The sequence below is a fragment of the Sciurus carolinensis genome, chromosome 18 (genome assembly GCF_902686445.1).
Source record: "Sciurus carolinensis chromosome 18, mSciCar1.2, whole genome shotgun sequence".
NCBI lineage: Eukaryota > Metazoa > Chordata > Mammalia > Rodentia > Sciuridae > Sciurus > Sciurus carolinensis.
In genome coordinates, this window is record NC_062230.1 from 29886182 (window position 1) to 29899033 (window position 12852).

General features: G+C 55.2%; 1 protein-coding gene across 4 annotated transcripts in view; it reads left to right on the plus strand.

Annotated features, from left to right (window-relative positions):
- Positions 1-12852, plus strand: part of Myh11 (myosin heavy chain 11) — a 90601-nt gene that overhangs the window by 55553 nt on the left and 22196 nt on the right. For all 4 annotated transcript variants that reach the window (XM_047533845.1, XM_047533846.1, XM_047533843.1 and 1 more), the window contains 10 exons: positions 676-771; positions 3003-3121; positions 4408-4560; positions 5404-5577; positions 6462-6635; positions 8097-8211; positions 10015-10208; positions 11365-11486; positions 11572-11641; positions 11747-11907. In XM_047533845.1, coding sequence (XP_047389801.1) covers positions 676-771; positions 3003-3121; positions 4408-4560; positions 5404-5577; positions 6462-6635; positions 8097-8211; positions 10015-10208; positions 11365-11486; positions 11572-11641; positions 11747-11907 — 1378 coding nt within the window. The remainder of the gene's footprint in view (positions 1-675; positions 772-3002; positions 3122-4407; positions 4561-5403; positions 5578-6461; positions 6636-8096; positions 8212-10014; positions 10209-11364; positions 11487-11571; positions 11642-11746; positions 11908-12852) is intronic.

Below are 12852 nucleotides of genomic sequence, written 5' to 3' on the forward strand. Positions count from 1 at the left end.
GGTTAGGATTAGCCATTACCCCACCTCTAACAATGTGGCTTAGTTTTGCCTGTCCTTGAACTTCCTATAAATGCACTTGTATGATGTTCTTGTTTGCACCTGGCGTCCTTTGTTGGACATTCTTGTCTTGACACGCCAGCTTTGTAGTAGTTATAGATCACTATTCTCATTGACCTGCAGCGGGGTCGACAGACAGTTTCTATGAAGGCCACGTAGCCTCGATGCACCATACGATGCCTGTTGCGACTGTTCAACTCTGCCACAGATATAGATATTGCACAAATGAATGAGTGTGACTGTGTTTCAATAAAACTTTATTAACAATAGCAGCCAGTGGGCCACGTGTGGGCCGCAGGCTGGAGTTTGCTAGTCCCTGCCCTGTAGCATTCTATTGTAGCACGAGGGTCTTAGCAACGATCTGGAGTCATTCAGTCACTCATCCAGGTACTCTTCCTGTGTACAAGGAACCAGGTGGTTTGACTTTCTCCTCCACACAGGAGCTCAGGAATGAGTCTCCCCAGAAGAAAGATATAGATAGGCTCTGGTCCCCAGCGACTCTGAGATTGTAAACCTGGCACACCTTAGTACTGATGCTTAGTACTGGGACACCTTAGTACTGATGCTTAGTACTGGCACACCTTAGTACTGATGCTACATCTTCTCTCCTCACCTCAGCCATATTGAAGGTGGTGTCATCCGTCTTACAGCTTGGAAATATTGTCTTCAAGAAGGAAAGGAACACAGACCAGGCATCCATGCCAGATAACACAGGTATTCACCCCCTTTTCCCAGTTATGGAAGCTGTGGGGATGGGAGGGAGGGTCCCGTTCCGCCCTTGGTGGCCTGGTCATCCCCTGTGCCATGTTTCATTTTCTGTGGATTCAGCTCCCTGTGGTCACCTGAGGTCCAGAAATGTAGAATGGTACAAGACGACGGTCTGAGAAACCAAGACCACAGCTTCTGTCACTATATATTGTTATGATTGTTCTATACCATCTGTGATTTCAGGCATCCCCTAGGGGTCTCAGAACATGTGCCCCTTGGATAAGGGGGGGCTCTGCACCTCAGGGTGAGGGTACCTGGGCTACAATAGCTGTTTACCTGGACTAGGCTATTATCACTGAGCTGTCTTTCATCAGACTTCTCATAGCTGAAAACCCTATGGTGGAAAATTCCTAAATCAGAGTGTTCTAGATCTGATGAATTCTTAGGGTTCATCTCTTCCAAAACCCTCCTCTCATTTGTTTGTTAAACACATATTTCTTGAGCACCTACTGTATGCACTGGGCACAGTGGGAGACCAGAAAAGACTAACCCTTCTTACGGTACATGTGGTCCTATCAGAGAGACAGTTCTTCACTTTCCCTGAAATGAGGCACGCCAGATAAAACACAGGAGGCCAAGTTAAGTGTGAATTTCAGGTAAACAGCAAACACTTCTTATCATCGGCCTGTCCATTTTAGTCAGTTTTTGTGTCACTGTGACCAATGTACATGACAAGAACAATTTAGAGGAGGAAGTGTTTATTTTGGCTCATGGTTTCAGAGGTTCAGTCCTTGGTCAGCTGACACTGTAGCTCTGGGCCTGAGGTGAGGCAGAACATCACGGCAGAAGGGATGGAGGAGGAAAGCAGCTCAGGACACAGGAAGCAGGGGGCTCCACTCACCAGGAACAAAATATAAATCCCAGAGGCATGTGCCCGTGACCCACCTCCTCTAACCTCACCCTGCCTGCCGGCAGTTACCACCCAGTTAATCCATTCAAGTGGATTAATCCACTGACTAGGTTACAGCTCTCATACCCCGATCACTTTACCTCTAGACTTTCTTGCATTGTCTCACACATGAGCTTTTGAGGGACATCGCTTATGTAAACCGTAGCAATGTCCCACATAGCATTTGAGAAGTAATTATACCAATGATACTGAAAAATGTTCTTTATCTGAAATCACATTTAACTGGGAATTCCATTGTGTTTTTCCCCACTAAATCTGATAACCCTAAACAATACTGAGGGTTTCCAGACCACCAGGCCACCATGCTTGTTGGTGGCTGAGCTAGAAGGGTGTGTGCCCTCGTCAGAACCCGCGGCCTGGGCAGGGGTGCCAGGGCTGTGTTGTCCTTTGCCAGCCCACCAGGGATCACCCCCATTAGACCTACCTTGGCTGTTGCACTTCCCAAATGTGACAGGTTAACAGAATCCACACTCCCAGTGGGAAAATGAGAAACGACAGAGAATCCTTGCAAAGCAATGGAGAGGGAAGCCTTCCCAGTCTCCTGTTCAGCGTTGTTCTGCAAGTGTTTGTGACTGACGTCAATCACGTCACCCTGTTGACATTGTTCGGGAAACAGATTTTTAACTCAATACTCGCCATTGTTGAGATCACTTCTCCCCCAGCATGACAAACAAAAAATGTCTCTGGACATTGCCAGATGTCCCCTAGGGACACAGTCATTCCCACTGAAGAGCCATGGTCTGGAGAGAGACTGTTCCCTTTAACTGCTGTTTGCTCTTCCACCTCATGAGATCAGTGCAGCGCGTCTGTCCCCTCCCGTGCTAATGGACACCTCCGCTGCCTCTGGCCTTGTGCTGTTACATCTCCTAGAACAACGGAGCGCGTATTTCTTGACTAGTTGCCACGTGTCAGGCGCTTTACAAACCTTACCCCACAGGATGCCCAGCGGTAGCCCTTTACACAGCTGGGGAAAGCAGGGCCCTAGGAGGTTAGATGTCTTGTCCAAAGTCAGGTGACTTGGAAGTGAGGGGAGCCAGGGCTTGGACCCGTCTGACCCCAGGTCCCCGTAGCTCCAGCACACGCCATTTTTGCCTCTTAGCAAAACACTAAGGGGAAGGTCACCAGGAGCGTGATCCAGGACGGGCACCGCGTTCACACCAGCCCTGCTTCCCGAGAGCGGCCTGTGTAGTGCAGACCACGCTGTCCCCGCCACTTCCTTTGTGCCCCTCTCTTGTGACGCGCTCAAGATGCTTCTTTTCTTATCCAGCTGCTCAGAAAGTTTGCCACCTTGTGGGAATTAATGTGACAGATTTCACCAGAGCCATCCTAACCCCACGTATCAAAGTGGGACGGGACGTGGTACAGAAAGCCCAGACCAAAGAACAGGTAAGATGTTCCTGCCATGCATTCCTGCAGTTTCCCACCTGCCTGTCCATCCACCCAACAGCCCCCCATCCATCCATCAACATCCACCTATGTACCCTCCCACCACCTGCCAACCCCTCCATTCATCACCCCATCCATCAGCCCATCCATCCATCCATCCATCAACCCGTTCATTCATCCATCAGCCCATCCATCCATCCATCAACCCATCCATCCATCCATCAACCCATCTCCCCATTCATCCGTATATCTACCAACCCATCCATTCACCCACCTATCCATCAATCCATTCACCCTTCCATCCATCAACCCATCTACCCATTCATCTATCTACCAATCCATCCATCCAACATCCATCCATCCACCATGCACTATCCATCAACCTGCCCACCCACCCATCTACACACCCACCCTTCATTAATCTACCCACGCTCACACTCAGCATCCATCTACCCACCTATCCTACATCCATATATCCACCTACCCATCACCTATCCATCCACCTGCCCATCGATTTATTCATCTATTCATCACCCAGCTGCCTATCCACCCACCCACACATCCAGCATCCCTTTACCCACCTACCTATCCAACATCCATCCATCCATCCATCCATTCATCCACCTGTCCACCCACCCAGCTGCCCATCTATCCATCCATCCATCTGTCCCCCCTTCTCTTTATCTCTCATCCATCCGATACTAGAATACTTGAGACCCCATGTCAGGTTTTGAGGACACAGTGCTAACCAAGAGGTTATGTCATGACTTTTTGTCGGTCTCTTAGTTGTGGGTATGAGGCCTGACCTTAAAGACTTACCCTTGGAAGTGGCAGGCTGACTACCTCTAAGGATCCCAAGATCAAACAGCCTCCACGGTTCCCCTGAGGTGAGGCGTTTCGTGACCCTCAGGATCATTCCTTGGGTCTGACTATACTTCCTACTGCTTTCCTGCTGGTTAAAGAGATGATAACATTTCCCTTTTTGTCTGTTGGTTTATTTTTAAAGGATCGATTAAAGGTAAGGGGAGAGACATATGTGTTGGTGCACACCTGTGATCCCAGCCACTCAGGAGGCTGAGGCAGGAGGATCACAAGTTTGAGGCCAGCATCAGCAACTTAGTGAGACCTAGTCTTAAAATTAAAAAGGTCAGGGAAGTAACTTAGTGGAGTAAAATAAATAAGTAGATAAAGAAAATATGGGGAGAATAAAAATCTGAACCTGCAGCATGTTGCCCCCGTGAAAACACAGCTCATTGGAATATCCGCGCTCTCTTCTTCCCCTGCAGGCTGACTTTGCCATAGAGGCTCTGGCCAAGGCCACCTATGAGCGCCTGTTCCGCTGGATACTCAGCCGTGTGAACAAAGCCCTGGACAAGACACATCGGCAAGGCGCTTCCTTCCTGGGCATCCTGGATATTGCTGGCTTCGAGATCTTTGAGGTATAGCACCGTGGGATCTTGGCAGCCATGGTCTTGGTCCTCTGGGGTGAGGCTGTCCCTTGGACAAATCATTATTTTGGAGAAAGGCATGTACTTAACCACTGGAGAGTGGAAAGCTGCCTAGTTAAGTTTAGAAACTTGAGGTGTAAGAGACAGAAAGCCCAAAAACAAGGTCTCGGTTTGTGTAAGGAAGACGCTCAGAGGTACAGCTGTGTCCAGTAGGCGGGGCCTGATCTCCTGCCGTCCCTCCCTCTGCCCTCCTCCATGTTGACCCCATTCCTAAGCAGGCTCTCCCCTACGGCTGGCAAGAGGGCTGCCACAGCTCCAGACTGTGTCTCAGCAACCCTGGCAGAGAGACCACATCAGTTTTTCAATGGTTGCAACTAATATCATGGCATTGAGTCTCCCTGACTCCTGAGGTGGGCCCCATGGTCACCTCCAAGCCAAGCACTGTTTTCGAGGTTGCAGTATTTCCAGTAGTGTAAACGTGGTTCCTGGAGCCTACTCCCATGGTTTGGAGGAGCATTCTCAGAGAAGGATTTGGGACTGACAGCTACAGAAGATGCCTACTGCAGAATTACTGTGTCTGGGCCTCAGATTCCCCATCTGTAAAATGGGGATGAGGACTTGCCTTACATGGTTAGTTCATCCATAGCGCCCTCTCCCGATGGCAAAGACAAGTTTCCTAAAGCCAGGCGTGTGGCTGTGTCATACCTGCTGGCCGAGGACCCCGGGGCAGACTGTCAGGCCTCAGCCCTCTCTGGGCGCTGGAGGGGCGTGGCAGCCATGGGCTGGTTCCGCCCCCGGCCGCGGCTGGTGCTCAGGCCCCTCCCTCCGGCGCAGGTGAACTCCTTCGAGCAGCTGTGCATCAACTACACCAACGAGAAGCTGCAGCAGCTCTTCAACCACACCATGTTCATCCTGGAGCAGGAGGAGTACCAGCGCGAGGGCATCGAGTGGAACTTCATCGACTTCGGCCTGGACCTGCAGCCCTGCATCGAGCTCATCGAGCGGCCGGTGAGGCGGGGCGTGGCGCTTGGCTGCTCGGGGCCCGCCCGCTCCCTGGCCGCTTCCCCTCTCCGAGCCCCTAGGCCGAGTCTGAACTCGAGCACTCTTCCCGCTAGCCCACCTTTGATTACCAAAGGTATTTTCCTTTTCAGAAAATGACTCCTGCGCTCGCCCCTCTCGCTCCCTGCCTTCCTTCCCTTTGCCTCTCCCACTCGCTCTTCCCTGAAGGTGGGAGTCCTTCCTCTCCCCTGCGGTGCCCCACGCTCCTAGAACCTTCGCAGGCAGACAACACGGGTTGATGAACATTTACTGAGCACCTATTATGTGCTGGGCCCTTCTTCAGGGGCTGGGGCAGTAACTGAGACAGACTCGGGCCCTTCCCTCCTTGGAGGAACAGACAGTGAAACCAGACTAGTAAACAAAATTCCTGGCACGGCCACCGAGGAGAGGGATTTGGGAAGGCCTGCTGTGGACAGAGCAGTCAGAAAACGCTTTGAGACCGAGTCCGCAGGGCAAATGGCACGTGCAAACTTGGCGATGCTCCCCAGGCCTTAGGTTCGGACAGCCGGGAGATGCTTGACTGACAGGAATCCTAGGTGAATTGATTAGTGAAGAAAGCCCCTGATTTGCTTGCAAGGACTGTGCAATCTCCAGGTTGTCCACTAGGGGCAGCAGCAAGCTCCTTCCCTCCTAGGTGCCCACTGGCCATGGGATAATTTCAGTATAGATCTGGCGGGTGGGGGGCGTGGGAACACAGATCTGTCTTATGTAACAAGTGTGGTGACAGGAGGGGGAAGCCTGTGCATCGTGTTTGTGTGTGGGGAGTCTCTCCCAGTGTGCCTGAAGCAGGGGTGACGGCCTCACTGCGACCCCTGCCCCCTTGTCCTCCACAGAACAACCCTCCAGGTGTGCTGGCCCTGCTGGATGAGGAGTGCTGGTTCCCCAAGGCCACGGACAAGTCTTTTGTGGAGAAGCTGTGCTCAGAGCAGGGCAACCACCCCAAGTTCCAGAAGCCCAAGCAACTCAAGGACAAGACAGAGTTCTCCATCATCCACTATGCTGGCAAGGTACCGGCTGCAGCCCAGGGCCGCCTCTGTCCCAGGGAGCCCAGGTGGATGCGTGGACCAGGGATGACTTGGAAATGGCAGGGCCCTGGGGCTGGCTGGAGACCCAAAGACACGTAGCAAATCACACTCAGACGTGTGTGATTTGTCCACGCGTCCGTAGGGCTAGACTGTGTCTCTCTCATGTGTTCAAACACCACGGCCAGGCTGTTCTTTCTTGGAGACTCTAAATCCTGCCTGCTGTGAGTTAAACCCTCAAAGAGGGATCAACTGGCATGAGTTGAACACTGCATCTACTCTGGGGTTTAACCAGTGTGCCCGCCATTGCCAGCCTGCTCCATCTGCAAAGTCCATGGTGGTTCCCCACCACCACTTCTTCCCTCCTTCTCCATTATCACCATGTCCTGGCTATTAGTGTACAGAACCTTGCCTTATGGCTCCCAAGTTTCCTGGATAATGTGGAAAGTTCCTAGCCTAGTCTGGCTTGCAGAACTATTTTATTAATCCCCCAGTATCCCCACTGCATCGTAAGAACAGGCAGTGCCCTCCCCGAACCAGCAGGTAACAAACTACAAGCCCAAGGGCCAGATCTGGCCCATAGACTGTGTTTATAAATAAAGTTTTATTGGAATACAGCCATGCCCATTTGCTTACATAATGGCTACAGCCCCTTTCATGCTATAAGGACAGAGCTGGATAGTGTGGCTCACCAGGCTGAAAATGTTTACCCTCCAGGCTCTTTACCCAAGTTCCCCGACTCCTACCCAATATTCAAGGGAGAATATGCTCCTTCAAATGCGTAGAAGAAATCCTTTTATTTTCCTGGCTTCATGTGTTTTTTCCAGTCCCTTCTCAGATCAGGCCTAGCCATCACCCCACATCCCATAATAATCCACCAGAGCTATGTCATCAGCTTCCTTCATTTCGTTGTCAACGGTAATAAAATTAAGGCTTTGGGCACCCTTGGTGTTCAAGTGAGGAATTCCCAAAGCTTTAAATGTCTGCTTGTTGTTTCTGTGTACCTGAAGAACAGACTCTCCAAGTTAAAGTAGTCACGGTCCCCAGAGATTGGGAAAGAGGACCCACACTCAGTTTAAAACTAGGATTGTCGTGGAGGCTCTCCTGGGTGAGGGGGACTGGAGCGTGTCGGGAGGGCTTTTGCCACCTTAGACCCATCCCTAACCCTGTGCTGGCTCTGGAGAGGAGGCCACCAGGGGAGGGGCTGCAGGAGAAGCATGGAGGGAGAGGCCTTCCCTGCAGCGGCCACTGCTTGCTGACCCTCAGGGCACAGGGCCCTTGGTTCATGGGCCTCCTCCATGGTGTCTCTGGAGACCTATCATGGCGGCCACGAATGTCATTTCCTCTCTGACCCTGGAAGATTCGGGAGGGGATTGGGAGGACTGGGTCCTGCTGTTGGTGTCTGACTGCAGAGAGGAAATCTGACCCGTGGGTGGGCCTTGGCAGGTGGACTATAACGCCAGTGCCTGGCTGACCAAGAACATGGACCCGCTGAATGACAATGTGACTTCCCTCCTCAACGCCTCCTCAGACAAGTTTGTGGCTGACCTGTGGAAGGACGGTAAGACCCTCCTGGTTCTGGAGGCTGCTTCAAGCTTGAGTCCTCTACCTCCTCCAGCTGCCCCAACTCCCACACCTGCCCCAGGAGGGGAGGCCCTGTGCGAGGGGCAGGGGAGAGGACCCTGTTGTCATGCTAGTGAAACAAGCAGTCTACCTTCCTGAAGGTGACTCCCGAGTCCCCTCAGCCCCACACCTGGACCCCAGGGGCAGGTCTGAGGTCAGGGCTCAGGCAACAGATGGAGGAAACGGTGACTAGGCAGGCGGGTTAGGCTGCCCCCAGCTGAAGTCAGAGGACATGGCTTCGGTCTTGTCTCTGCCACTTATAAGCTGCGCCATCTTTGGTGAATACTTGACCTTATTAAGCTTCGGTGTCCTTATTAGTTGGAGGGTTAAGTTAGACCAGGGTGCTCAGACTTGGGTGTGCATCAGGACCATCTTGTCAAAACCAGGGTTGCTGTGCTCCCTTCCTGGGCTGTCAGCAGTCCTGGGTGGGCCTGGGACCGCTCTTCCCTCCAGTGGCCCGGAGGTGCTGCTGGCCTGGGAACCGCTCTGCTCCCTCCTGAGAGCCAGGGAGTAGAGGACCTGTGATTTGCCAGGGCCGGTGGACTCTGCTGATTTGATCCTGGCCTTGGGATCACACCAGATGTCACTTGTCACAGGGCCTGTGGGCCTGGGGCTGCAGGACTGGCTTGCTGTGTTTGGGGGAGGATAGGATGGGCTCCAGGGAGGGTCCAGCCGTGCCAGACTCACTGAGCACGGGCCCTGTGCCAGGCCCGGGGTCTGGGCAGCAGCATGTCACTCCAGGTAAACCTCACCCTGGGCCCATGACCATTCCGGCCAGGCCCTGCCCTCAAGGCCCTGGCTAGAGGAGAGTCAGGCAAGTGGAGTGTCACTGTCCTGGGGCACCCAAGTCCCCAGTGCAGAAGTGGTGCAGCCCAAGGCCAGAGGGTCGGGCTTGGCATGGGCAGCACCCTCGGGCTGTGGGCTCTCCCTCCATCCCTAAAGGACCTCTGCCTTGATGGTGGTGCTGCTGGTGATGCACCTGCTCCATTGGGAACTCGCTCGTGGTCAGGTCCCTGCCTGTGTTTTCTGTGCTCCTGCTCCGTTCTCTCCCTGGACATCTGTGGGGTCGCTCACTCGCTTCTTTCGGGTCTCTGTTCAAGTGTCAGCTCACCAGACAGCCCCACCCCGTCCAAGGAAGAGCCCGTCTCCCCCTCGTTTTCTCAGCCACACCTTGCCACCTGGACTGTCCCACACTCACCTGACCACTGGCTGACTGCCCCGGTTAGACGGCCAGAGGATGAGGGTTGGCAGGCAGGCCTCTGCGTGTCCATGGTGTGTCCCTGAGGCGGAGCACACGGCAGTGCCCAGTCAGTGCCTGTGGGTGGAGGAAGGACTGAGGCTGCAGGGAGTGAGAGTCTCGAGCCCACCGCTTACCCTGCCCCGGAGGTAGAGGCTCGCGGGCTGCCTCGTAGGAGGAGAACCGAGGCACAGAATGGCCAGGCCAGGCCGCCTCAGTGAGCGGCATGAACGGTCAACCCAGGTCTCTGATGAGAGCAGGGGAAATCTGTTCTGTCACTCAGGCAGGCTTGGGGTTTCCCGAATCAACACTACTTGGATGCCACCACCCATATGCCTCCCCTTCCCACTGCTGGGTGGAGGCTAGACAGGAGAGGAGGATACTGGGCCCACTGAGGGCACCTGGCTTCTCCCAGGAGTGTCCTCTGCCCTCCGGGCCTGCTTCCCTGGCCCGTGGCAGGCGTGGAAAGCTGGAGGCTAATGCCACCCTTCATGTGCCCCACAGTGGACCGCATCGTAGGCCTGGACCAAATGGCCAAGATGACTGAGAGCTCACTGCCCAGCGCCTCCAAAACCAAGAAGGGCATGTTCCGCACCGTGGGGCAGCTGTACAAGGAGCAGCTGGGCAAGCTGATGACCACGCTGCGCAACACCACGCCCAACTTCGTGCGCTGCATCATCCCCAACCACGAGAAGAGGGTGAGACTGACCCCTCCTGGGGCTCTGGGCCCTGGCTGCCCGCCAGGCACATTGTCAGAGGGCATGGGAGGCACCAAGACAGAGCGCCAGGAGAAGCCCGAGCGACCCCAGCCCCTGCCCACCGTCTGCCTCGGGTGGGAGGCTACCTGGGTCGGGGGCCATCCCCATTCCCGGAGGCAAAGCAGGCAAGTGAGAGGAGACCATTCAGTTCGGGGTCGTTCACAGAGCGCGAAGCCACTCGCCCTCTCGTTGCTCTAGTAACTCTCCACCGGTCTGCTGTGGGTGCCAGGTGCTCGAGACCCAGTGCTGGAGACGTTTTGGAGCAGAGCTGGGAGGGTCTGCTCTGGCGCGTAGCGGGTAGAGGCCAGGAGGCTGTGGAGCATCCTGCAGCGCCCCTGCAGGGGTGTCAGGGGTCTGAGGTTGTAGAAGGCCCCGGGGGAGGAGACAGCTGATAGCCACCATGGTGAATCGTGAGAATGCCCAGGAGCTGGGCTCCCACGCCAGCTCAGGACCCAGAGAAAGCTTCGCAGGGAATGTGAAGCTTAAGGATGGGAGCGCATGGACTTGGAGAGGCAGGGACAGCCGAGGCAGGGGCCCAAGAGAGGCAAGAGCTAGGGGCGGGAAGGGAGGGGGAGGCAGGAGTGTTAGCGGGTCATTCCCCAGGATGGTGTGAGGTAGGGACTGGGGAGAGGAGGCGAGTGGGCGGGCAGAGCCTGGATCCTGAGGTCCCTGGGACCAGACCTTGGCCTCCTGTCCATAGGAAGCCACAGGGAGTTTAAGCAGAAGTGGGTTGTGGTCAGATTGATGTTCTAGAACAAATGAGGGACTGGAGTGGGGAGGCAGGGCTGGAAGGGGAAGACCAGTGGGAGAGGGTGGTGGGAGGGATGGTGGCAGCCGGCGAGTTTGGGGGCAGAATCTGGAGAGTGGATGATGGACAGGCAGTGAGGGAGGAGGTGGGAGGAAGCCCCACAGTGGCTAGCCAAGATGCTGGCTCCACCGAGGACAAGGAGCCCATGGGACGCAGGGGCCAAAGGAAGGGGCGGGACCCGGAGGCCCGGCCTTGCGAGCTTGTGCCGAGCCCTGGTCCGTGGCTGCCGGTACCGGGTCTGCGGCTCCCTGCACCTGGCCCGCGGTCACGCCCTCTCTGCCCTCGCAGTCCGGCAAGCTGGACGCCTTCCTGGTGCTGGAGCAGCTGCGCTGCAATGGCGTCCTGGAGGGCATCCGCATCTGCCGCCAGGGCTTCCCCAACAGGATCGTCTTCCAGGAGTTCCGGCAGCGGTGAGCCCGCCGGGTGCTGGTGCGGGAGGGGGCGGGGCGGGGAACGCGGCGGGAGGCCCCGGTGACACCCGCCCTGTGTTTCAAGCTACGAGATCCTGGCCGCGAACGCCATTCCCAAAGGCTTCATGGACGGCAAGCAGGCCTGCATCCTCATGGTGAGCCTCCTGGCCCCGCCCCGCCGGCCTGGGGTGGCACTGCCCGCTCTGGCTCTGGGTGGGACCTGTGGCCCAGACACGAACGGGAGTTCTCCTTCCCTGCAGATCAAAGCCCTGGAGCTTGACCCCAACCTGTACAGGATCGGGCAGAGCAAGATCTTCTTCCGCACCGGGGTCCTGGCCCACCTGGAGGAGGAGCGCGACTTGAAGATCACAGACGTCATCATGGCCTTCCAGGCTATGTGCCGCGGCTACCTGGCCAGGAAGTAAAGACCCCTCCCGCACCCAGGGTCTCCCAAAACCCATACCGCACCCCACCGCCTCAGCCTTCTGGCCGGCGTTGTGGTTCCCTGATTTTTCGGAGGCCCTCTGTTTTAAGATCTGCCCTGGAAGAATGGCAGCTTTTAGCTGAGGGGAAGAGATGCTCCTAAGTACGGGTAGCAGTTTTGGGTGCAGGGAGGGGAGAAGTAAGTTCGAATTCCCTGGTGTTTTAGACCTGGGCTCTGATCAGAGCCCCCACTTATTTCCTGATAAACCTTGGGCAAGTTACACTCCCTCTCTGAGCCTCAGGTTTCTCCACTGGAAAATGAACCTACTCATTCTGCCTCATGGAGTTTTTCATGAGACGTTGATGAGCTAACTCATGAAACAGGCTGTGAACAGTGGCTGGTTGTCATTTTGGAAGTGTTAGGATGTGATGACTAGAATGACATCTGGCTGTTCCAACAGTCCCCTTGTCCAAGTGGGATTCATAGCGCAGGGATGGAGGTCATGATGCCTTCTGCTCTGTGAAGCACAGGGACTAGGCGAAGGCTCGGTTTCCTCGATGAGTCACCCCCAGGAGGACTGCAGGTGCTGGTGGAGCCTCTCTCTCCAGAGCGAGCACTATCCCCGGGTGTAGACCTCACCTCCTCTGCAGAGCCCTGACTGGCTCAGGCTCATTCACTGCCAAGTGCACCCAGGATGGTTAAGGCCGGACCTGGGGAGCTCTTGGTCTAGCAGCCGACCTAACTTGCCAAGTTTAATACTAAATTCTCTGTGGCCAGCCTTCCCACCTGCAGAATAACGGCAGTTTTATTCTTAAAACCCATGCACATCCAAGATGGCAACCAAGCAGAGAAAACAGGCTCGTTTCCGGTCTGTGGGTTCTACACCCAGCAGCCCTTAAAAGGAAGAGTGCCGAGGTGGCCAGGGCAGGAGATGGCTAGAGC